At 29.3% G+C, this 27,266-nt stretch overlaps 3 protein-coding genes across 3 annotated transcripts; 2 read left to right on the plus strand and 1 right to left on the minus strand.

The window, feature by feature from the left end:
• The first annotated feature begins 908 nt into the window (after positions 1-908).
• On the plus strand, positions 909-4,973 carry Prosbeta1 (proteasome beta1 subunit). Its single transcript, XM_011069487.2, has 5 exons — positions 909-1,142; positions 3,993-4,060; positions 4,172-4,303; positions 4,379-4,653; positions 4,711-4,973. Exons 1-5 carry the CDS (start codon positions 1,053-1,055, stop codon positions 4,836-4,838), a joined length of 693 nt encoding a protein of 230 aa, XP_011067789.1. The 5' UTR covers positions 909-1,052; the 3' UTR covers positions 4,839-4,973.
• A 243-nt stretch (positions 4,974-5,216) lies between these two features.
• LOC105154155 (sodium-coupled monocarboxylate transporter 1) lies at positions 5,217-21,746 on the plus strand. Its single transcript, XM_011069488.2, has 15 exons — positions 5,217-5,790; positions 8,292-8,612; positions 12,790-13,004; positions 13,078-13,129; positions 13,322-13,389; positions 14,027-14,181; positions 15,331-15,471; positions 18,453-18,561; positions 18,640-18,749; positions 19,127-19,313; positions 19,378-19,464; positions 19,563-19,651; positions 20,417-20,524; positions 20,866-21,070; positions 21,319-21,746. The coding sequence occupies exons 2-15, from the start codon at positions 8,348-8,350 to the stop codon at positions 21,415-21,417; spliced, it is 1,890 nt and encodes a 629-aa protein (XP_011067790.1). The 5' UTR covers positions 5,217-5,790; positions 8,292-8,347; the 3' UTR covers positions 21,418-21,746.
• LOC105154221 (putative sodium-dependent multivitamin transporter) lies at positions 21,394-27,210 on the minus strand. The gene is made up of 9 exons (XM_011069581.2): positions 26,819-27,210; positions 26,241-26,365; positions 25,890-26,111; positions 25,473-25,813; positions 25,266-25,385; positions 24,781-24,998; positions 24,310-24,527; positions 24,012-24,250; positions 21,394-22,477 (listed from the first exon to the last, which is right to left on the minus strand). The coding sequence occupies exons 2-9, from the start codon at positions 26,358-26,360 to the stop codon at positions 22,183-22,185; spliced, it is 1,773 nt and encodes a 590-aa protein (XP_011067883.1). The 5' UTR covers positions 26,361-26,365; positions 26,819-27,210; the 3' UTR covers positions 21,394-22,182.
• Between the last annotated feature and the right edge of the window lie 56 nt (positions 27,211-27,266).

Raw genomic sequence — 27,266 nt, forward strand, 5'->3', positions numbered from 1 at the left:
CAACAAAAGTTTCATGATTTCAAGGACACAAAATGATCATTGGTTTGATTGTGAATGGTATTGTTAAGGTCAGAGCAAGATCACTTTGAATTTTTTAAATGGAATCCCTTATTTTTCATTATATTGGGTCATCTAAAAAGTATCCGCGGTACTTTGTCACTAGATATATGACCATCAACACACATCTAGTGACAAAAAACCTCGGATACTTTTTAGATGACCCAATATTTTTGTAGTTTACCTCGAGAGTTTTTAAAAAAAAACGAGCGATGTACTTGCACACAGTTTAATTGCATACACCATTCACATCAGTCTGTTCCTAGTAATTTTTCATTACTTCACCAATGAGATTATATTGGGTCATCTAAAAAGTATCTGCGGTTTTTTTGTCACTAGATGTGTGTTGATGGTCATATATCTAGTGACAAAGTACCGCGGATACTTTTTAGATGACCCAATATTATTTTAAATTAGCTAATTAGTGACTTGGGCAATTGATATACACCCTTTCAAAACTATAATAAAATATTTTTTCATTAAATTGTTTTCTAGTTATGTGTTTGTGTCAAGATGTGTAAAGCATGGTCAAGCAATTGGAAAACATCCAAGCCTGTTGATTGGTTATAAGCAGAGAGAAACTTGAGAGAGGATAAAGTGGATGTAAACTACATAGCAACGTCCACTTTTCTTACGGTACATCGTTCACTTTTCAAGGCTAGAGATGATAAATCGATATTTGGTTCATATAATCATGTTACATGTAACATGATTATATGAACCAAATATCGATTTATCATTTCCAGCCTTGAAAAGTGGACAATGTACCGTAAGAAAAGTTTACATCCATTTTGTCAGAGGGCAGTAGTGCGCGGCAGCATCTTACGGTTACTGGTTTTGGGCCGTCATGTCTTCTCTCAGATTTTTCTCTGGTTGTATCCTAGCGGAAATCCACTAGATAGTCTGGAAAATATTTTATACTACGATCGAATGTGATTGTACATATTTAGAAGTTTACAAATATTTGACAGTTCAGTTTGTTAAAAATTACGAAAATGGCTTATATGAATGATGTTCAATTGTTCACTTCCACTGCACCATATAAGTCAATGCCAGATTGGCTTAATTCAGAGCAAAGCACAGGGGTGAGCTATTATATGATATGATATGATGCGATTTTAGGTTATAATGACATTGCAAAGTTGAGATTTGATAGATTAAAGCTAAAAAACAAACCGATAAATATTAAGAATATCCCATCTACTTCAAATTTTAATAAAAATGCATTTCCATTGTATGCTTTTTTCCATAAAAATAAAGATTTGATAAAAGAAAAGCGTCGTTCAGACCTTTAGGCTGACTCTATAATGATTCTACAATGAGTCAGAAATCTTACAATAAGTGTTCTACAATAAGTCGGTAGTCGGAAATCCTAAGTGGTCCGAAGTGTTAATCAGTGAAGTTATCCAACTTGTACGACTAAAAGATTGGTTAAGACTTCCTATTATCGATTACAGACTCATTGTAGAACTCTCATTAAGATGACCTACATAGCCAATAATACTGTCAGTATTAACAAATACTGAAATAATAGCAATTTGCTTGCTAAGTATTTCAACTAGCTTAGCATATAAGTATTGTCAGCATACAAAAAAATTTACACTAAGAAGTGAAACTGTCTTAGAAATGAGAAGACTGAGAAGCTAGTTTTAGTGACAATGGAACTTATGTTGATAGATTACTAAAAAGGCGCGAACACTTTTATAGGAGGTGTAAATAGGAGTATGAGAAATGAGTTTGTGAATAAGGAAGAAAATAAGGATATTTTCACTGATTCAGAATCTGATATGAAAACTAATTTAGAAATTAATGTAGAAAGTGATTCAGAATCCCAGATACAGAGCTAGAAAGTGAGACAACTGAGACGATAAAGTTGAGATTGAATAAATAATAAATAGATATATTTTATTATTGTTTACATTATAGGGGAGGGGGGTGCAAGTTCTATTATAAAACTTCTGTGATAATGAAGTACAAAATTTCCGTGATAATATACAAAACAGTTTTTTAATTTTTACAAAAAAGGTTTTTTTTTATTAATAAAGTATTAAGATTGATCTAAAAATGCTTCTGCTTTCTATAAATATTATCTTATAACATAGACACACAATTTGTTAACATATAATTTTGAGAATGCACATGCACAAAACATTTTTCGTTCAATAAAGCAAAGGCTCAAACATAATGAACAGAATAACAAAATTAAACATGAAGAATTAGAATTATTAGAAATAAACAAGCAGACAATATGATTTTTCATCTTTACTCCTTTTTCTAATTCTTTAATTCTATTTTCCTTGTTCTGAATCCTAATATTATCCATATCACTTAATTGGCTTTTTTTTTTTATTAACATTCAATATTTAACAGAAAAAATTTAATTTGTAAACTAATAGAAATTACATAAATTGTCATAACAACAGAACAAATACATTTCTTATGTCATTAGGAAATTTAATTTTAGTTAAAAAAAATGGAGGATAATATATACCTCAAAGCGGGGATTCAACGCCACGCGTCGATCGTGCGTAACCATTGTCGTTTGTGATGAATGAACAACTTCCCGCGCGCCTAGTAACCTTGAACACTGGCTGTGCGCTTGTATTTGGCAGTGAACCGGCCGAATATGCGTTTCTTTGAGGAAATTAATCTGTATTAAGAAATTAATATCTCGTTAACCCTAGCTATACACAGAGATTAGATTCCAGAAACTCCAGTGCAATTTGCTAAATCGAGATTTTTTTCATATTTCTGAACTTTTCATTTTCTTTGAATCTATATATTTCGAAATTTCTTAATTCTATTCCACTTTTACATGGATTTATTTCTTAATAAATTCTCCATTGACTGAAAAAAATTAATTGAAATATGCCCTTTTTTACTGGAAGTTACGATAACAAATATGAATGGATTAACTATTGTGAAAATTGCAAAATAGTAGAGGACTTTTGGACTCAATTTAATCCACTGTACCTGCCCACAAGCGTTATGTCAATAATTACGGGACCCTATATATCTAAAAAAATCTTTAAATATTTTTTATTTGTTTCTTTTAATTTTTGAAATTAAAGATTACCTAATTATTTCATTAAAATCATTTCATTAAAACTTAAATTACGAATTATGGGAAAATACAGCTATTACGAAGTTATTAAGTTTGCTAATACAATAACAAATGCCTTATGCATTCTACATGCATTAAGATATTCTCAGTTTACGAATGTTTTAGGCCATATTCTGATATATATTGTCAGCACCGAAAATTCATAGTTCATTTTACGCGTATACTGTATTTTCAATGGTGGCAGTGCATATGGGAACACATTTTAATATTAATACAAAATCCAGTTTTCAAATTGTCAGTGTGCTGTATGGATAAAAATAAGAAAGAATGTTATGTAAACATTGGTCCAGAATAATTTTATTAAAATAAGTCCACAAAAATGAAATGTACAGTTATATAAACATTTTTGTATTTTTAATAATAAAATTCACTGAAGTAGTTTACGGTTAAAATCTATATAGTTAGATTACTTAATTTTATAGTTAGATTGTTGAATTTAAGTGTTTTCTATATATTGTATATTTACTTAAATAAGCGAAAACTTAAAGATATAATTTAATGTGAAATATATTTATTAGAAACATTAAAAAAGAAAAATGTTTTAAATTTATGGAGCATTATCATATCTGAAAAAAAAACTCACTCAGAAATAAACAATTGAACAAAATTGGTAGCTTTTATAAGTAAGATACATATTTGTTATTCATTTACATTCTCTTCTACCACTTACAAAATTTTGTTCAAATATCTGCAAAGAGAGAAGATTTTATGAGTTTATTACATGTCCCCTTATCTTAATTTATGAATTTACTATTAACTCTTTACGTCAAAGTGATGCAATCTTTAAAGCTGTCTTGCAATCTATTTACAGACTTCAATTATGGCATGTGAATTTAATGATGGCGTAGTAATAGGAGCTGATTCTCGAGGTACAACAGGGTAAAGTATAATTATTTAGCAAAGCAATCTTTATTATTCTTCATAATTTTAACTTACAAAATTTAACTTACACATAATGTTAACGCGCGCGCGCGTACATAATTTTTTTAGAACTTACGTCTCCAATCGTTTTGCCGATAAATTAACGAGAGTGACAGATTATATTTATTGTTGTCGATCCGGCTCGGCAGCAGATACTCAGGCAATTGCGGACATTGTGGCTTATCATTTAGGATTACATCAGTAAGATATCAGGACATTCATAAAATTATTGCATCTATTCTATCTAATCGATGTTAAAATGTACTATTTTTTAAGGATGGAGCTTGGAACGCCACCTTTAGTGGAAACTGCTGCCAATGTATTCCGTGAAATATGTTATAACTACCGAGATTCTTTAATGGCCGGGATCTTAGTTGCAGGATGGGATAAACAGAAAGGTGGTCAGGTTTACAGCATCCCCATAGGCGGCATGTGTGTCAGACAGCCAATTTCAATTGGTGGTTCAGGCTCAACGTATGTCTATGGCTATGTGGATGCTCAATACAAGTCCAATATGTCAAAAGATGAATGTCTCGGGCTGGTAGAGAACAGTAAGTATTGTAAAAAAGATTCATCAGTTTACAAATTAATGACTTCATTTCTTTTAGCACTTGCATTAGCAATGGCTCGTGATGGTAGCAGTGGCGGTGTAATACGTACTGGTGTGATTACAGAGAAAGGAATTGAGAGAAAAGTCATACTAGGCAACGAATTGCCGCGCTTTTATGAAGGGTGAAAATTATGTCATTCAGTGTTTATCACGATATATTTAATATAAAATGTATTTCTAGAAATTTATGTCTAGAAATTTATTCTAGAATTATATATGCCACATTTGCTAATTAAGATTAAAAGAAAAATTGTAACTCAATGTTTTTCTTTTTTTTTCCTCGATATTCATCCTGGAAATACAATAAATATTCTTATTCTAACAAGCAATAAAATATAACGATATCATAAATTTTAATTACTGTTAATTTATGCTAATCATTTAGAAGTATTAATCACGTGTTGGAATATTATATTTATTATTATATAATATTCTAATTATAAAATATTTTAAGGAATTTTTATATAAGAGATTCAGTTTTATATAAAAAGACTTGTGCTGAAATCGCGCAGCTTCTAATTTAATCAAATATATATTCGTATCTTCTACTAAATTTAGATCGTATTATCCACTTGCGAGTCTTATAACTGCGAGGTATATCCATTAGTCGTTCGTTTTGTACTCCATACTTTGTGCCTATTGTCAGTTTAATTAGAAGATTGTCACAATGACACTATCGTGATGCGCGTAATCGCGGCGCGGCGCAACGCTCCGAACTCTTTTAGGTTCCGCCATAGTTCGCGTGATCTTTGTCAAGGTAGTCGTCTTTTGGCTTTCGTGATAGATTCATCATTTTTGCATGTGCACCATCCTTATTTGTTAATGACGACCGATCCAATAGGATACCGATTCATTCTAATGTAGCTTTTACTTTATTAACAATCGTGTGCACATTTATATTTTTAAAACTTTTAATTATTGTCAGTTTATTTTACACACCTATGAAATACAATCTATAATCAATATTTCGCAATACGAGTGATAATTTATCATTTCAATGTTTAATAATTATAGTTTTTTATTCATGCGCTGAAGTGATTTAAGTGAGTAAAGAAATCATCAAATTTTATATCAGCAGGTAAAGATTGTTCTCTCTAAATACTTTAATATTGTAACATAAATGTAAGTAAAAGTGTGTATAAATAGTTTCTCAAAAAGAAAGTGTTTGCTCATTTTGTCTTTGCAAGGATATCTACGTCATAAGAATTTTATTATTTGTAATATTTTTATGTATAATGTGATAATTTACAGATAATAAAATAATAAGAGTACTGCTTAATATTCTATTTATACATTTCTTAAAATTTATATTACTTAAAATTTAATTTTTAAAATGTGTTATGAAATTGTTAATCAGAAATTATTTGAATAATATCGATTTCAGAATTTTATTATAATTCCTGAGAAAAAATGTTATATATATGGATATATATTTTATATATAATTATATATAATTGTATATAAAATATGGCAATTTTTTTATATATAATTATATATAAAACATTTTTTCCTGGGTTTTCACTTTCAATTTCATCATATTTTTTAATTTTATTTTATTGAGTCCAGAATGAGCTTAATTTTATCTAAATATTTTATCAAAATTTATAATCAATCATTGACACAATTTTAAATGTAATTTTCGTCAATACTATATCCATTATTTAATTTTTTATTGCTTTATAACTTATTAAAAAATTGCTCACAATTAGATTTTTTATACAAAAACTTTTCAAAAATAAAAAGTTTTTCCAGAATTCTTTATATATATAAATTCTAAAAATTAAAAAATTTCTCATTCTACATTTCTGAAAAAAACTTGTTTAAAAGTTTAAGATATCTTTAAAAAATCGTCATAAACTTTAAAATATGAAAAATTCTTAAAAATATGAAATATGAGAATTTTTTTCAAAGAATTCATCAACGTTTGATCAATGTTTTCATGAATATCCTACATATTTTTGGTAATAGAATAATCGTAATAGAATAATCATTACCTTACACGCGACACATGTATATGTATTAGGTGTTGGAATTAATTCGTAGCGTTTTACAAGTGATGGGAAGTACTTTCATTAATGTATTTTTTAATGCTCATGTGAAATAAATAACATTCTTTCATTAAAAAACGCTACGAATTAATTCCAACACCTAATATATATGTTATACATATATGTATATATATACAGGGTTGGCCATATTCGACGGAAAGATCTGGCAAACACTGTAACTTTTGACAGAGATGTTAGATCGAGTAACGACGTTTCCCATGATTGAAAAAAAAACATCTTTCCGTCGAATATGGCCAACCCTGTATATATATATATATGTACATATTTCTGTAATAATACGTTTAGGGTAAGATTATATTTATGCGTTTTTTAGTTGCGTAGAACAGAGAAAGTCTCGAATCTCTGTCTTGTAGCCAATCAACAGATTTGAAAAATTTGTCGTACGACAAAAACGTACAAATGTAATTCCATGGAAATTGCCATAAATCAGTAAATGTAGATGATTTGGAACAGTGTTAAGTATAACTTGGGACAGTACTTTTATTAAATTCAATCGTGATATCCATTCATGAGTCTCTAAAGAGAAAGTTTAAATTAAAAATTTTTTTAATGACTCATGGATGGATACCATGACTGAATTTAACAAAAATATAGGTACATGCTATCTCAAGTTACCTACATTTGCGGTATCAATCGGATATTTAATAACATCTGTAGTTATAACTCTCGAAATGTATATATTCGTTTACACGAAGCGGTTTTAAATTTATCCTACCGATGAAATAAAACCTAATTGTATAATCTTTGATTATCAGGTGAAAAAATTTCGCTGAAATTATTTTACGTTTTGGAACATTTCAACGGAACTGCTGAAAATTTGTTGAAATTTCACTGAAAGTGAATTTTTCAGCTAATATATTGAAAAATCGCTGAAATTTCTTTGAAATTGAATTGAAATTTCTCTGAAATTTTGCTGAAATTTTTTTGAAATTTTGCTGAAATTTCTCTGAAATTTTGCTTAAATTTTATTGAAAATAAATTTTTCAGCTAAAATTTAAAAAAGTCGCTGAAATTAAACTGAAATTTTTAAAAAATGCTGAAATTTTGCTGAAAAGTGTTCCAAAACATGAAATAATTTCAGCGAAATTTTTTCATCAGGGATAAGCTCGTTACATTCAGAATTAGTTTACACGGCCTTTTAAAACCAATTTTATAAGTCTACTTCATAATGATTACGTTTACTTGGACATCCTTAATCGAGTTTAATAATATCCGTAGTTAGAAACTGGCTAACCACATTCCATTCTTTAAAGGAATATCTATGATTGGCCAATTTCATAACTACGGATATTATTAAACCTGACTAAGGATATCCGTGTAAAGGTAGTCAATATCTTTGCTATCGGATGTAGAATAACAACTATATTGAGATGTTACAAACGGTCATTTACATATTTTACGTTAATTATAGATATAACTATTGTCGTTATTAAATCTACTGTAAATATAGTAATTGATAGAAGCATTGTTAAAAAGACATTATTAGAAGACTCTTAATTTCTTTTCCAAGATCTCGAGAACGAAATATTTCTTCGACATATTTCATCAAATTCATTGTGTAACGAGATGACTTCGGAGGGGACCTCAAATGATCTAAGTCTAGCAAAATGGGCGCCAGAAACGCCCACTGTCCAGGAAATCATTAAATCTATGCAGAATTTCGATATGACGGACTATACTATATTCGCTGCAATGTTAGTTGTATGCGGCACTGTTGGTATTTACTTCGGTTTCATAAAGAAGTCCTCGGGCGAAGATGAATATCTGGTCGGCGGGAGGAATATGAGCACATTTCCAATCAGCCTCAGTTTGCTAGCCAGTTTTATATCAGGTATAAATACATTTCGTATTTTGTTCAACGTATTATTTTTTTTCTATCGCAAATAAATTAAAACAGGGAATGGAAAATTATTTTTTAAAAGTACTATGATTAAAAATTAGAGTTACTTTTTAGAAGTAACTCCGTTAAGCACATACATGCACATGCACACACATAGTTACCGTTACTTAAAAAATAATAAATAATTATTTTTCCGTTACTTTTTTAAAATCAGTTTTTTAGAATAAGTGCTAAATTAAAATCAGTTAAAGAAATGTATTTTTAATATTCTTTATTTAAATGTTAATAAAAGTAACATGCAACAATTATATGACATTAGTTTTAGCTTTAGTTTTTGGTTTTTTTTTAAAAACATTGTGTAATTTTGAAACTTATAAAATATATGGCAAACTGACGTATCTATCCGATATATATCACGTAGAAGTATAAAATAATTCCTGAAATAATGGTCTATTTCTCAGTTATCAAAAATCGCTGCAAAAGCGCGGACGCTGCGGTATTTATAGCTTCTTCTTTTTCTTCTTTGTATGCCTCTGTATGTTGAAGCGATTTGATCAGTAACGAAATCGAGATAAAAAAAATGTTAACAAAGACGCGATTGTCTCAAAAATGTCACTCTCCTCCAAACACTAGAAGCCTGTGCCTGCATAAGCGTTTATATCCCAGATAACAACATGTGCAAAAACAAAATAGTGTAATTTATTTGCTGATACTTGTAATGTTGCCATGATGATAGCTAAAACATTTGCTAAATAAAATTTTGCTTGCATGTTCCCAATTTTATCAAATTAACATTTGTACTTTTAATGATAAACAAAATTGCTCTAATTTTGCCGAAATACAAATCAAATACTTTTATCACAATCATTGCCGCAAAGTTATTGTAAAGTTACTCTACTACAGTTTGTGTGTTTCTTTGCTTGCAATGTTGCATCAAATGAGGACTTACCTCGTTGGCAAATTGCTTTTAATGCAAAAATTTTTAAGCAAATTATCAGCAAAATGCTAGCAAAATGTTATCTAGGTAGTATTATTATATATAATATAGTTATTAGGTCGAAAATGGAGCTATTGCGCTACTTTGGTATATCTAGAGCTTTAACATCCGCCTCAGCCGAGAGACCTCTCGAGACTAATAGCAATTGACATACAGAGCTGAGGAATTTCAGGAATTATTTTATATTTCTACATGACATAGATATCTATCAGATAGATATCTTAGTTTGTCATATATTTTACAAGATTATTTTAGGATTATAAAATTGTGCTTTTAAATAAAAATTGAAAAAATGAAACTTTATTTAGCAAGAAATTTATTGTATGTAATTTTCCTCTCATCGTATCGCGAGAGAGCCAAGTCTTAATATTTGTATGAATACAATATATATTCAATTTTACAATCTACACACGCCAATTAAATTTTCAACCTTGTGAAATGTTATCCGGCTAATATTTTTTACAATAAATTTTTCACAATACTTTAAAATGCTTACTAAGTAAAAGTAAATATAATATAATTAAATTACATGTCAATTTAATTTTATAATTTATTGATTTTAAAAATTCTTTTTTTACGAAAATTACATCATGTTAGTTGAAAATCCGGGAAAAAAATATTTCATATATAATTATATAAAATTACATATAATTGTATTTAAAAAATGGACATATTTTATATATAATTATATATAAAATATGTCAATATATATAACATTTTTTCCGGGAATACAAAAATATATAGCGATAAAATTCGTTACCGTTACCAAAAAAATGTAACTCCGTTACCGTTATAGTTACCAAAAACAAAATAGTAACACAGTTACAAGTTACCAAAAAAAAAACTTGTAATTATAATCTTGTTATTTTGTGTAATTAACGAGTTATTTCCATTCTTTGAATTATAGTATGTGTATGTAAAATTTATACATACACATGCAAGATATAATATTTTTTAAATATTTGTTATTTATTTTATTTATTCTTATTAAATATACAGAGTGTAAATAAAGATATAAAATAAAGTGATAAACTTAGGATACATGAAAAAAAGGTTCGAACAAGACGACTCGAACTTGAGCCGAAATGTACATGTACTTGCGATTAAATGGTTGATATTGACGAATATAATTAAAAATTTTGTTTAGAATTGCGCATTGTCTTCCGTGTTGATTCCTATATAGCCTTTTTATTTTGATTTTAATTAATATTATTTAAATATTGAGGAGTCCATAAATGACAATTGAGTTGACTATTTTGAAATGTTAATATTATATTTATTTTTTTCAATTTTTAGTTAAAACAAATGTTCGAAGTGTTTCTCACTTGATTCAATACACACTTGGACACGTTGGGTCGTAATCTTTCAAAGATCTCGGGGCAATTGCGAATCGTGTCACAAGCATTAAAGGGTGCATTCTGAGTTACGCATGAAGCGCATGATGCATCATTTGTTCTTGTTGTTTAACAAATAATAAAGAAAGATAAAACAATACGTCATGCGCTTCATGCGTAACTCGGAACGCATCCAAAGATGCATTGGCGTAATATATCTTCATTGGCGATTGAAATTTCATAAATTAAAAACTTTAAATGTCCTCACAGATAAAAATCTAGAGGATTTAGATCGGAGGATCGTAGAGGCAACTGGTCCTGCAAACATTTTAAGCTATCTCGGTAACAATGGATTTGCGGTATTCATACGAACTTTTTTTTATGTGTTTTAGGCTGCGTTCCGTTTCACGCATGATGCGCATGATGCATCATTTATCCTTGTTTAACATTCGGTGAATAACAATAGTAAATAATGCAGTTTAGTGTGGGGAGTTCAGTTCCGAAGTTTATTACCTTATTTTAATTACATCCTGTATATTTATAGTATAAATTTTTCATCAGATCATCAATTGTTGTTATTATGACATTGCTATTTTATTTTTAAACGATAATAAATCACTAGATTAGATAAGAAGATAACGGAATTGTAAATATGCTGTCATTTACAAATGCTTCAAATGTGACAGTGAAATGTACATTACATGGATTATATTATGAAATATGTGAGATATAAGGGTGAATAAAAAGTCTCGAATCGATGAAATATTTCGAAAACTAAGTATTTTCGAAAGAAATGTCTCTATTCACCGCGATCTATTCATCGCGGTCTTATCAGTTTGATCTTAGATGGCGTCGCCAAGATCAGGTCAAGTCCACGTTGATTTTTTTTAAACGGAACACTATTTTGATTCCAGAATCTAATACTTGATGTCGAGAGCTTTCTAAAACACTATAATAAAATTTAGGATTATGTCCTGGATAACATTTGTCAAGATTGTTAATGTCAACGTTTCATGAATTTTTGCCATTCACTTCATTTTATGTAAACTTTGTTAAGAGAAGTATTTGGGGGCAGAGAGGGAAGAGAGAGAATATCTTTTATATTTTACGTTATAGCTCATATCTCTGTTTTAAGTTATTTTTTTTTATTTCGAGAGCCTTCCTGTACTTTTCCAATTTTTGCAATAACGTAAATGTCATGAGAATGTCATCATTATCTATCCTGAATGTCAGAGGATATCTAAGCTGCTGTTTGAGTATCTAAACACATACATATATCCATATACGCGCTCTTTATAAAAAATAATTTTATTTCACATAAATAACAATAATTTATGGGAATTCAATTATACTTTCAACCCATTTGGCACTCTCGATGTTGTGGATATTTTCTTGGGAATAATTTCATTATAGCTGTGATATCCATAGTCGATTTTTATATTTAACTGTTTTAAATACAGTCTTAAGATATTATTAATCACTCAGAGGATCATTATTAGTATCTTACAACATTACTTAAGACGGTCTTAAAATAAGAACGAACTATAAATACCACCATATCTCTTTGTCGAAGAATTATTACTGAAAGATGCTGTGTATCTAAACATTTTTACTTACAATTGGAAAAATTAATACTTGCAATACTAATACTTATTGTCAGATATTATTTAATTATTCAAAATCGAGAAAGAAAAAGTTGGACCAAGTATTTGCCATATTTATTTATGTTCATTAAAACTATGAAGCTTATTATCATGAAAAATTGTATATGTATTATATATTTAGAGTAATTCTTTATTAATTATGTTTTTTTACTTATATTTAATTAATGTGACAGGTATCTCGTTATTGGGTACACCAACGGAGATTTATGTACACGGCACAAGTTATCTATTTCTTTGTTGTACGATCATCTTTGTCACCCTTGTTACATCCGCCGTATATTTGCCAGTTTTTCACGAGCTGAAACTCACCAGCACTTATGAGTACCTCGAAAAGCGTTTTGATAAAAGGATAAGGCTACTAGGTTCAGTGCTGTTTTCCATCGGTATCGTGAGTAAAATCAGAAATCATATCTGTATAAATCCTGCCATAAATATACATCTTGTGACGATATTTTATTTAGATAACTTGGCTTCCAATTGTCATCTACGTACCTGCATTGGCTTTCAATCAAGGTATATATTTTTCAAATAAAAGTTTAATAAAAATTTCATAAAGAGTTAATCCAATAATTTCTAAATGTGCACAATATTAGAAACTAATTGTATGTTCACGTATGCATAATTTCAACTTATTAAAAAAAATATCGTGCAAACATGAAATTTGTTATAAAAAAAAAATCACATTTTGAATTGCTCTATTTTTAGTTACCGGAGTAAACGTGCACATAGTTACACCTTTTGTGTGTATCGTTTGTATATTCTACACTTGTGTGGTAAGATAATTAACTTTTTAAAAAAAAAATATTAATAAAAATAAATAGAAGTTATAAGAAAACGATATAATGCAAATATTCAAATTTAAATCAAATGTATAGCTGCGTACATCTTATACTTTCCTTCTTAATTCTTTCTAATATAAAAAGATATTTGATTTTAATTGAATTGAACCTCACATAATTGATCTCTATAATACGCATTTAGATAATAACTTAAGAAAAATTTTGGTAGAAATGAAGATAAGAGAGGCATTTCTAATAAGCTAGGGATTTCAGATTGTATAGATTGTAGACCGCAATACGTTCGCGTTCTGCGTCTCAAGTAGATCGGGCTTTATACTGTACTAAAATTGCAGTGTTCGAATGTTGGAATTAGAAACTCATGATGTACTTATATTTATTTTAAAGAGACAATATATTATAATTGAAATGCATTATAATTGAAAGTATAACATGCAAAGAAGATAAAATTGTAGAAATTGCATGTTCATTTTCCTAATTAAAAAAATTTTTTAAAATTTTAAATTCTGAGATGTCATATTTCTATTAATCATACAATGAGTATCTTTCTTTATCTCCATTTTTACCTTTTTTATTTACTACAAATTTGTAGAAAAATATTATTTTTATTTAGGGTGGTCTCAAGGCAGTAGTATGGACAGATTTCTTTCAGACTTTCTTGATGTTCGGCTCCATGTTACTAATTATAATCAAGGGTACAGCGGACGTTGGTGGATTGTCGCTGGTAATTCGAAGAAATCTAGAATCGGGAAGACTCGAATTTCCTGCGTGCGTGCATTAAACAATAATATCTTTAATTGATAATAGTGCATTATAAATTTATTTTTAATTTGCTATGTGTTATTTGCATTCTGTGCACTCTTTGTTCTTTCTCTCTCCAATATTCGGACGTACATTTCCATCTAATTTTAGATCAAGAAAGCGTTAGACTGGCGTCCCATGAGTGGAAATTTATAACAAAACAGCGAGATCAATCACAATCGTAGAAAAGAAAACAGAGTAATGATTGTAGAGTTATGATTAGTTGCGCTGTTCCGTTCCGCTCATGGGACGTTTTATTGTACACAGTATTGTTAAGAGGATGTGAAAATCGAATATAACGGGATTTATCCGTGCATACAGTATAAAATAAACAGATCATGAGAGATTTCCCTTTTACAAGAAGGGACTAATAACATATAAAAGACATCTATATCGCGCATGCAATAGTGAACACCAAAATTTGTCACCTGAGCTTGATAAAAATTCCATTCTAAATGTAAGAAAGCAGACGTCAAGTTGCACAATAAAATATAAAATTCATAAAATAAATCCTCACGGGTTTTTTAAGAATGGGATTTGATTTTAATGTCTGCTCATCGTTATCCACCATTGCACTTACGATCGGCGATGATTTCCTGCATTCTAGCTGTAAGAAATATCATAAATCTAGTGATAATTATATTTACTTTTACGATATAACAAAACTTGTCAGTCACCAATATTTGTATTGCCGCACATTGTTTGGAGTGGGGGAAACGGTATCAAGACAAATATAATAATGAAAAATATAATCTAATTAATAACTTGTTTTTTTTAAATTATTTTTAAAGGAATCTTACCTCGATTTATATATAACCTAATTAACATTTGATGGTGCAATATTATTCGCACTTGAAATGGTGGAAGAAAAAGACAGAAAAAGGGATGTAATTAAATACATGGATAGAGCTATTTTTACTATTCTTTTAATGATAGCGTTCTCTTAATTTTCAAAGAAAGAGAGAAAGGAAGGAAGGAGCAAAATATATATAAAATGAGGCAGGAAGAAGAGAGAGAGAGAGAGAGAGAGAGAGAGAGAGAGAGAGATCATCGTTAGAATAAAAATATATTAGAAAGATACTAATTACAATTTAAAGTATAATTATTAATTAATAGGATGGATTGGAGTCCTTTGACGAGACACACAATTTGGGCGCTTACTATCGGTGGCTTCATACATTGGATACAAATCTCCGCTATTAATCAAAACATGATTCAACGATATTTATCACTTCCTACATTACAATCAGCAAGAAGGTATTCTATTTTAATAAGTAAACTTTTATATATATTTATATTGCCCCACAAAATTATGGCATAGACAAACTGTGATAAAAATTGGCCAACTTTAACTAACAATAACTTTGCGAAAAATTATTGTGGAATAACGTTTTTTTCAACAAATTAAAGCTTGAAATCTTTACTTTAAGATGCTATGGCCAGATTTTAAGTTTAATGCATCCCTGTCACTGTTAACTTTCAAAATATGAGTGTGTGTATGTGTGTGTGTGTGTGTGTGTGTGTGTGTTTGTCTTATTGAAAATTGAACAAAGGTTGACGAATATATGGACTTTATAAACTTTTTTGGAGGAATACCATTTGCAGCGGCGTAAAGTTCGAACTTTAATTTAAAAAAGAACTAGTTGTTGCAATTTTTTTTGTGAAGTTACAGTACTTCAAAGTTACCCTCGCATTTTTGACATATAATACCGATATTACCTGCACTACCGGATATGCACCACGACAAAATTGCTGGATGGATTTTGCACATCGTGTTTCTGCATGTGGATTTTGCACATTTATTATTATTGATTTATTATTATTGACTCATTACAAACATATACAAGAACATACATATACACATACACACTTTACGTGGGTGATCCTGTATACGTTAATTTGAATACTAATATATTGTTGTAAACATTAATTTGAATAAATCTAGAAACGCTCAGTTTTTAAGTAGGAGAAATTTTATGTTTAACATAGTAATGCACAATCTTTCTTAAGAATGTGTGGGTCGCATCTCAAAACATTATAAGAAATATAAAATCATTGTCATCATTGACATTTTAACGTCAGTTTAATGTTATAATGATTTTTTTGTACTGTTTGCGTATGTTTTTAAATTTTCTGTGTGATAAATTTTAAAAACATTTTTGTTGCAACATTTCAAATGACATATTGTAAAATCCTTTCAGAATTGTTGTACTTTAAATATGAAAGATTGAAGTCTTTCTGAAAAACGTTCCGCGACAATCAGTGCTGTATGTGCTCCTCCTGTCATAGACATCCGTTATACAACTAGATGGGGAAGAGGAAAGGGAAAGAGGATATTCACATATCAGAATAAAATCAAAATAAATTGGATCCAGCTCAGACAACCATCTACGTTCTGACAACATTAGAACGATATCGCAAACGTATGTTGAATACGTCGTCAAGATATTCGAGACGCGTCTGTAAGGTACAGAGTATTTCTTCAGAATCTATTATGTCCGCGATTTCTCATCCCATAGACTTTCGCAGGGAGCTTCTAGTGATATAACATAATTATTCTGAGATGTAATATTATTCTGAGATTGAATATGTCTTCAGTACGTCTCTACACACTGAGAAAAAAAAATGGTTAAAAATCAAGGCAAAATGGAAGATCTTTTCTGGGTTATAAATACAATGCTTATAGAAACGAAATGCAGGCAGCGATTCTACATTTTATGTTGTAAGATTGTTCTGAAAATATATGACAGACACACACGAGATATACCGCAAGAATAATTTAGAGACGTCTTGGGTATAATCGATATGATAGTATCAGTATTAGAATCGAAGTTTAGTTATTATATTTGATATATCTTGACAATATACAAGAAATAATATTTTACTGAGACGTTACATTAACGTTTCTAGTTTATTTGGTATAATCACAGTACATTCAGTATGAATATTGTTAGAATGATATCATGTGCTGTCTGGGAGAAGTTCAATAAATCGTCATTTAGATACGTGAGTCTCTTCTTATCTAATTATGATAATGGATGACCGTGAGAGAGAGTACTTATATCTGAGACTTATATTTCCTTATATTGTTGTTTATACTTGACTTCATTAATGAATAAGACTCAAATCCAGAGTTGAAACATTTGCAGTTAATTTAGTTAATAAGTACATTCCAATTATTTATTAATTATATCTTATCGTCCTATAATGTATTGTTAACATACTTAAACGAAATTTCGTATAGGCAATTCACTTTATATTCAATTTTTTTCAATAAACATTTAAACATTTTATTACAAAAATTGTTTAAAATGGTTTGGCATCATAGTTTATACATATTTATTGTTATCTGTAAAAAGAAAAGACTGAAAAAAATGTTTCATAATTTTAAAATTTAGCGATTTTAGTGTTCAAAGTAAAAAATGCTTGAATGTTCATTACATGTAAATTCCTCCTATTTAAAAAACTAAGCGTTTCTAGACTTATGTTCATGTGAACTTTTTTAATATTTAGTCGATGGGAAGAAATCGCCCTTAGAATATTTGACATTTACATCCTATATTAGCATTACCACTAAAGCGCTTCAATTATTTGCAGAAAACCATAGAATTTATATAACTTTATAGAATTTATATTACTTTAAATTTTCGAAATTAAATTTAATAATTGCACGCATTCCCTCCCGCATTGACTCTTATTAGCCTTGAAAATATCTTTATTATTATTATTTTAAGATTAAGAGTCTAAATTTTCATTTCACTTTGACACGTTGTTTATATAAGAATCGTTTAATGATATTCAACATTTTCAATAATAATAATTTTACAAAAATTGTGTTAGTAACTACTTTTGTAACCAATTTTGCGACATTTTTCTGACACATTCGCAAATTGTAGACATTAAAATTTTATTTTAATTTTTTTACAATTTTGGTAAAACAATTTTCTAAAGACAAATGTTTTCTTGATTTATACTTTGATAATAATTTTTGTAATCGATTATATAATAAACTTAAAATATAATGTAATTTTATGTTTGGAAAATTGGACTTGTATGAATGCAATAATAGTTATAATTAATTATTATAATCTATCTATCCCCGGTTTTTTTTATTATATAATAATTATATTATAAATATATATATATATATTATAAATATATAATTATATCATCATATAATCAAGTTATCGTAATATAATAATAATATAATCAATGTTTTTAATAAATATGCGTTTTAGAGCACTTTGGTTTTTTATGATCGGCGTAACAATGCTGATACTTATGTGTGGATATTCTGGCATGTTGATTTATGCCTGGTATCATGAATGCGATCCCCTTACGACTAAGGTAATATTTATTTATTTGGCTTTCATATTCAATGTTAAGGCTACGATTAATTACTAATTATATCTATGCGTAATACAGTTAGCACGAGCCAAGGATCAACTACTACCGTTGTTAGTTATGAACGTTTTAGGAAATTTTCCAGGACTACCGGGGCTCTTCGTAGCTGGTGTATTTAGTGCCGCACTTAGGTAGATATATATGTTTATATACTTGATAAATATTCAGAAAAGAGGAGCCATCTCCAATGACCTTGATATATGTTGTTAAGTTCGATAATCTAACCCGATCCTTATCTGATTGTGAGATGGACCTTGGTGGAAAGTCGTGCATCCCCAAGCAGAGGGAGGTTCTTTCTGACTCCCTTTCCCTCCCTCCTCTCTCTCTCTTCCTTCTCTTTTTCCTCTTCCTCCTTTTTTCTTCCTTTTTTTCTTTTATCTCTTTGCTTCACCGTTCTCTCTTCTTCTCTCTTCTTCTTCTATTCTTTTTTTTCGTTTTTCTTCTATTTTCCTCCTTCTTTCTCGGTATATATGTTTATTAAAATTAGTTTGAGATCTCTTTCTTTCAGTTCATTATCAACCGGTCTAAACTCCATGGCAGCCGTGGTACTAGAAGATTTTGTTAAGCCCTTTATGAAGACTCCTTTTACGCCTAGGGGCGCTGATATCTTTATGAAGCTGACGGTTGTCGTTTTAGGAATAATTTGTGTTGCTCTCGTTTTTATTGTCGAGCAGGCAGGCACTCATGTGTTACAGGTAAACATGGAGTCATCAGTTAACAAATGCAAATTAATATTCTTTTCATATTTCAATGTTATAGTTGTCCATAAGTCTAGGCTCCATTACTAACGGACCATCCTTTGGCATTTTCAACATGGGAATGTTATTACCATGGATTAATGGCAAGGCATGTGTTAAAGATAAACTTCTTTTATGTTAACTTGATGAAAATTATACTTAAATTCGTTGATGAGAACAAATAAGTAATTTAATTAAATTCGACAGGGTGCTCTAATCGGAGGAATAGCAGGTTTGAGTTTCATGGGTTGGCTTATTCTTTTTGCTGAAGCAGCTATCATCAATGGAAAAATTAAGTTAATATCAAAATGTTATGTATATCAATACATGTGTATACAATATACACATATCTGCTGGTATCTGGATGAAATTATCTAGATAATTTAAATGAATTTAAATGGCTCCAGTTTATCTTTTATTAATATTTGTATTATCTTTATATATGTCTTAAATAAAAATTGTTTGTTGTTATCTTTTTCCAAATTATACAGGATGTTTTGAATTTAAATGGTCAAACTTTGGAAGAGGGTAAAGAATTCATAAACTAAGATAAAAGTTCTTTAGGAATACGCTTGTTTTTCCTACGTTTTGGGAAAAATCGCAAGATTGAGACAAAACATAATTTTCGGAATATTGTCTAAGAAGCGAAATATTATTATTTTCGTGAATAATTATTTTGATTAACGGATACCGCACCGATGACCTTAACTTCGATATGTTATCAAGGTTACCTCGAAAACCTTCAAAAGATTTTAGGTAGCGGTCACTGTTCGTTCAAAAATCATTAATAAATGAAGAATTTAAAAAAATTGTGTCTTATTTCTGCTATATAAAGCCTTAGATTTGGTTTCGGTCGTCCGTAGCTCTTTGGCATTCCGAAGCTTGGACATAACAAATAACAATAGTGTTCTAGTGAGATGAAGCTATTTATCTAGATTATCTAAATAATTTTATCTGGATACCAGCAAACATTGATAACACAATTAATATCGCATTATATTTTGTTACTTTCTTTAAAGGAATAATACTATTAATGTTCCGTGACATTTACGCTTTTACAGATTCGATACGAAACCCGTAACTACAGAAGGATGTACTTATTCATTTCCACAAGTAGAGAATTTATTATTATCTGTGCCACCAGATACAATTTTGAACAACGTTGGAGAGTAAGTTAAATAATGTTAATTATACAATACATAAAATAACTGTTAATAACTCTTAGATATTAAATTATTAATAATCATTGATTATTGAAGTTAGTGCCTGTCGCTTCTAATTTTTGCGTAACTTAAACCTTTCATTAATAAGTTAGAAATGGTTTTCTTTTAAAAATTATTTCTCCTTTTTCTAAGAGAAAATTCATTTATTCTATAGAGAATTATATTTCGTGCGATTCTTTAAATATTTGTTAATGACTTTTCTAAATTTAGCAGTTTGCAAATTCCACTATTTTGAACATTTGAAAAACATTTCTTATGTTAAGTATAGTAGCTATTACATTTAATAGGGAACCATGGGCATTGTTCCGGCTCAGTTATCTTTGGTATACCATGACTGGTGCTTTAGTGACTATTACTGTCGGTCTCATCGTAACTTTGATTACCTCCGAAGATATTGAAAAATTAGATCCGATGGTCGTAGCACCATTTGTAAGAAAATATTTAAAGACTTCAAAGAAAAATATTACACAGGAAGAACTTCAGCAAATCAAGGTTTTATTATTTTTTTTTATTAAACTACATTTTATTATTTCTCAGCTAAATCTATTTTGATTAATAACTACGTTCTGTTTTGCTGTAAAAGATTAATAAGAAAAATTTAACTGTTAAATTAAATATACCTATGATATATACATATTTGTATGTAATATTACTTTATATTAAATAATATATGTATTATTTAATATAAGAGCACATGTTATTTAATGATTATTAATACAAAACTTTTTGTTTACAATTAGGTTGCAAAGTCAAAAGAAATGATAGCGTCTTGTACTATTAATGAAGACGATAAATTATTATCACAAGGAATTCAAGGACATGATATAATAAATAAGTAAATATTAATATAAATTTTAGTTTTCAATGCTACAAATGTTAAAAATGAAACATGAGTTTGTAATTTAACAATGTTGATTTGTGTATCAAAGAATCGTATTTAATTATAAAAAAGAGCTTTGTACAAAGTTTGTATGTACAATTCCATATATTTCTTATATGATGTATATCAATTGTAAACGTTATTGTGAATATAAATAAATATATATATGCGTGTATATATACATACACACACACACACACACACACACACACACACACACACACACACACACACACTGTATTATTTAAGCACATTATAAATAATAAAAAATAAGAAGATATTTAATAATATTTTTTACTCTTTATTGTAGTATCCTATAAGAAGTACATAATAAATACGTATAGAAGTATATATACATACGTCAGTTTTTTTAATGACGATCGAAAAAGTTCTTAAAAATTTATGAAGAAATTTATACGAATCGAAGCACATTATTAATAAACATTTTTTTTCTTTTGCTTTTTCCGTAAACTTTTAATTTCGATGTTTATGAACATTTTTGAAAATTTTTATACATGAAATTCTATATCTTTGTGAAATATCACATATTGTACCATTTTTTTAAAGCTAGAAAGTTTATAATAAAAATATTTATTAAGTCGAATTATGTTTTATCATACAATGCTTAAAAATAAAACAAAAATATTAAAAAAATATCAATTTTTATTTTATATAATTTCATAAATTATACATAAAATATTTTAGAGATCAAAAATTTAAACTATCATAATTTTGTATAGATTTTATCGGTATCATCTTTTTCGTCGCTATGAGAATATCTTCTGTTTAGCAGAGGATTTTCTTTATTTTTTTTATTATTATGTCGTCTGTGACGTATACGCCGTGCTATCATGGGAAAGAATAAATTGGTATTCAACTCGTCATTTTGATTCTTGATGAATAAACGAGACAGATTACTGACAAGCAGTCCGAGTATGAACGTCATTAATAATCCGATAGGGGAGTACCACATGTATGAAATACGGTACAAATAAAAGTACGAACTGTCGTCGATTCTTCTGAAAAAAGAATGTGACAGTTTGTTAAATTAATTTTTTATATGTATATATATATATATATATATATATATATATATATATATATATATATGGAACGAACGGTTTAATCGGAATAATATATTGCATATAAAAATTAGATGCACTTAGAAATTTCTAATATTTTATTATTCCTACACATCTTCGTATTTATAATTTCAAGCTTGATTTTCATTGCTATAAATTTGATACCAAATTCAACTACATGATTACTTATTGTCGAATTTTACGGTTTAATACGGTTTAAACAAGGATGTATGTTCATTCCACACGAACTGTTTCTCTTCTATTCAGATCTCTACTATATATTAATTGGTTTATATAATTGAGAGATAATTTTTTTCTTTCTGCTCACAATAGGAAAAATACAATTTTCAAGTTTGTGAATTTAGAGGACAGAGAAAATAAAAATTCTCTGTTTCTTCTCAATAATAAGTAAAGAATATGTCTATCCTCATTATAATCAATAACTTATTGTCTGTCTCTCATTTCTTGATCTCTCTAAATCTTCAGAAAAAACCTTACATGTTTCATATTTAGATTGAAACAAAAGAATTTCTGTTCAATGACTCTAACTTACTACTTCTACCAGGGTAGATAAAAGCAATGTAATAGTCGTTATGAATATCTGTTTATATATAAGAATAAGATGGGAATTTTCTATTTAGTGACACTAGTTGTACATATACAAAAATTATTATGAAAAATGATACCTGTATTCTCATAAGTAAAATGAAAACATTGCTTACAAGATGAAAAAATTTTAATTGTACAAGTTATGTCTATGTCGTGAATTAAAAATACGCATAATACGCATAATACGCTTAAACCTATTTTCATGTCACAACTATTGATTATTAGGAGGAGATAAGGATAATTTTTAATCCATTTTTACAAATATTCAATATGTCGTTTCTCGTTTGTGACATCACGATCCAGTATAGCAGCAACAGCTATACTGGACAGTTAGGACAGAAATGTTCGAATGATCGAATTTTTTATTCGATCAAAATTATTAGAAATTGTATATTACTTTTTAAAAATAATCTGATCATTTTGATCGAAACGAAAAACCCGACAAATTTTTTCAGTGTAACTATGACATACTTCATTTAATTGTACTCACAGTCATACACAGTTTCTGCCAATAATGTGTATTTGTTATTAGATTGTATCAGCAAAACATGAAATTAACGGCTGCAGATGATATCGGATCTGTCGCAATGTCTGAACAAATTTACTGCTAATCTATTATCATACTACAAACAATTAATTTACTTATTGATTGATTATATTTTGCACCATTAAAATTATATAGGACACACTTAAACATGATGATATATCACGGAAAGTTTGAATGTTCTAGCAACTAGATCAAGCGTCTTAAATAATTATTTTAATGATCCAACATAATTATTTTCAGATTTGAATGTATTTGAATTTTTATATTTTTCAGTAAAACCGTTCTTTCCATGTAGCTACTGTGCGATAAACTTACTTGAAGAAGCTGAGCTGTAAATCGGACATTGTCATATTTACGTTATTACAACCTTTTATAGTAGTTGGCAATTTAGGCGGTATCGGACGTGGCTGACCGAAAACAATCCACAATAAAAATGAAAATGTTATAAGAGCACCGGTTATTGCACCTCCTTCTGTCGCCGATTCCGTGCCCATGCCAAGAGTAAAAATGCCTAATAATGGACCACCAATTATTCCAGAAATGGTATAGAAAGTCTACAATTTGAGAAATTTATTTTATTGCTATTGATTTTACATTTAGAAATAGTAATTACCTGAAGTAGTTCGTCCAAAAATTGCACTAAAAATGCCAGTACAATGGAAATAATACCGAAGGTAAAAACGAGCACTTTAGCGATGGAGATTGACGTTGCAGGGGAGAGTTCATTCCCAATGCACTTTCTATATAAGGGTTTCAAATAATCCTCAAGCGTTACTGCCGCCAGAGAATTTAACACCGCAGAAATTGTGCTGAGGCCTGCGCTAAAAATACCTGGAAATACAACCTAAAATTGTAAATATATTTACTAAACGCTTTCACTTTAAAACTGTCTTAATTAATATGCATAAAAAGAGTCAAAGGTGGGTATTGTAAACACATTCGTTATGCGTTTTTATTTTAAAATTGACTTGAAATTACGCGTAAAATCGTATTTCAGATACTTGTAAATATTTTTATCTTCATGATTTATAGCATTTAATTTCTATGAGACATTAAGCCAGTTGATTGGCGATAAAAATATTACCTGCAATGAAGAGACCTGATAAACCAGATATATTGGACATTGTATCCATGACGTACAGTGGCATAAGCATATCAGGAGAAGTAATTCTTTTCTCGAGAAAGGGATCGCAATTATAATATCTGCTGTATATTGCCAATCCTGAGAAGCAAATTATAATTAAGAGAAGGTTTATAATAGGGCAGCATAACCATACGGCTCTTTGTGCAGCCTGCATATTTCTGAAACAAAATTAAATTAATGCATTTTTTCAATTTTCAAACGCATCAGTAAATGTATTGTTAAAAGAAAATATTATTCAATTTTAATAACGTAAATACATGAAAAAATTAAAATTACAATTGATTAAATTGTCATTGTTCCACATACAATAAGTAAAGCGTCAGCAATATTGATATACTAGATAATATATATATATATATATCTAGTACATAATTTTTTATTATTATCAAGTGTTGCTTAAATTATAGAATACTTAAATTATTTACTTTAAAGTCAGTATACGTTGTATTTGAACTTGGTTTACTCCCATAAGTGTTAAGAATATACATAAACCACCCAGCGTAAGAGACCACCAAGTATGTCTTACTGTTGGATCTAGATCGATGCTAACGAAAGTAAAATTGTAGTTAGTGTTTGCGAATACATAAGTCGCTTTAGAGCTCATGCAATTAATTTAGAAAAGTAAATGTAACCTATCAAATTCGATCCGTTGCCCTTGCCGCGCAATTTCCCAAATCTGATCTAATCCCCCGGCATCATTTGCGGCTGTGCCAATAATTAACAACACGGCGGCAAACATAAGCAAACTTTGAAACACGTCGGTTATTAGTACAGCCTTAATACCACCTATACTGGAATAAAAGGCACATACGGAGCCAATAATAACAATACTGATAGTCTTGGAGATTCCTGTAGTCGCCTCCAAGGCTAAAGAAGGAGCATAAAGCACCAATCCTGAATACAAAACCTGTTGAATCCAATAAGCGAAACTGGCCATCATCTTAACTCGTACTCCAAAACGCTTCCCTAAGTACTAAAAGAAGTAATACTCTTTGATACACATGCCATTAAAAATTTCTCGCGGCAAAATTAAATTTCACTAAATTCACCTCATAAATGCTCGTTACTTGCAGCTTGAAGAATACTGGTATAAATCCATAGCATAAAATCGGAATGCTTAAAAAATACCCTAGGTTTATTCCAATAATTTGAGTTCCGTATATGTAATTCTCAGCAGATATCCCGAGAAATGCAAGAGCAGATAAGTGAGAGGCCATCATAGCAATGGCGACTGGTAGTATGCTCATTGATCGATTTGCAATGAAGTACTCCTGCAAAACATGTTAGCCTTCATTGCAGCAAAATTTAAAGGAAAAAGTAATCAGTTTAAAACGGATCAGATTAAACGGATTTTTCATAACAAGAATTTACTATAATAAGAGGATAACAATAAAAATTACCTCCATAGTTTTTTGATGTCCTCCACTAAATCTGTAATAAATACCAATTGCGGCACTTATACACAGCATTATCGCTATAACTAGGTAGTCGAACCATCTTAGAGTATTTATTTCCGTCATTTCGTCTGAAATATCAAATTTAAAAAATCATATTTCCTAGAAGAAAGACTTATACTTTAAATACGGAAATAAAAAATATTTATTAATTTAAAATCTCGCTCTGTTTGTGTAAGACAAATTGTCGTAAAATGGACAATATGTTTTCTCTTATTTAAGTATTGTAAAACAAAGATTAATTAATAAGATTGAAAACAAGACCGTTTATGTCAAATAACATTACTTTAAATATGAAGCGCTATTACGGTCTGAGTATTGAGATGTTCAACTAATATACAACAGTTTTCTATTAAATAAAACTGACCACTTCATCCAAAATGCTCTATTTGGCACCAATGCACAAAACGCACAAAATCAGTCTTTTTCTAATATTAAGAACATAATAAAATTGACTTAAATCATTTTTTTATGTACACTCATAATTAAAATCATAAATAATGCAATTAATCATTTCTACTTACATTTCAACTTTGCAGTAAGTTCGGATTTTCTGACGTTATACCCACAGGATTAGGATGATTTCGACACGCACCATACAACTACGTAGCTTCTTCTTCTTCTTCTTCTTTTTATTGGCTCCGCAACCAGACAGGTTGGAATTGAATCATTGAGTACTTATGTAAGTACTCCGCGGCATTTATGTGAATAACAAAAAACAATATGAGGAATACGAAAAAGCAATAGAAACTCAGTTGCTCGTTTGAAGTCGGTTTCCAAAAATGATGACACAATGACACGTCGGTAGACGATCATTAAACTACGTAGCTAATGGCACATTAGAAGGTGGCCAAGTAAGAAAATTGTAGAGATAGTACATAAGTTTTTTTCCCCTCTAGCCTCACCACTGCTCAAAGCGTATTTGAATGTTGAACTATGAAAATTGGGAGAGGGGGGGAGGGGTTACGCTAA

The sequence above is a fragment of the Acromyrmex echinatior genome, chromosome 7 (assembly GCF_024713525.1).
Source record: "Acromyrmex echinatior isolate Ae372 chromosome 7, ASM2471352v2, whole genome shotgun sequence".
Lineage (NCBI taxonomy): Eukaryota > Metazoa > Arthropoda > Insecta > Hymenoptera > Formicidae > Acromyrmex > Acromyrmex echinatior.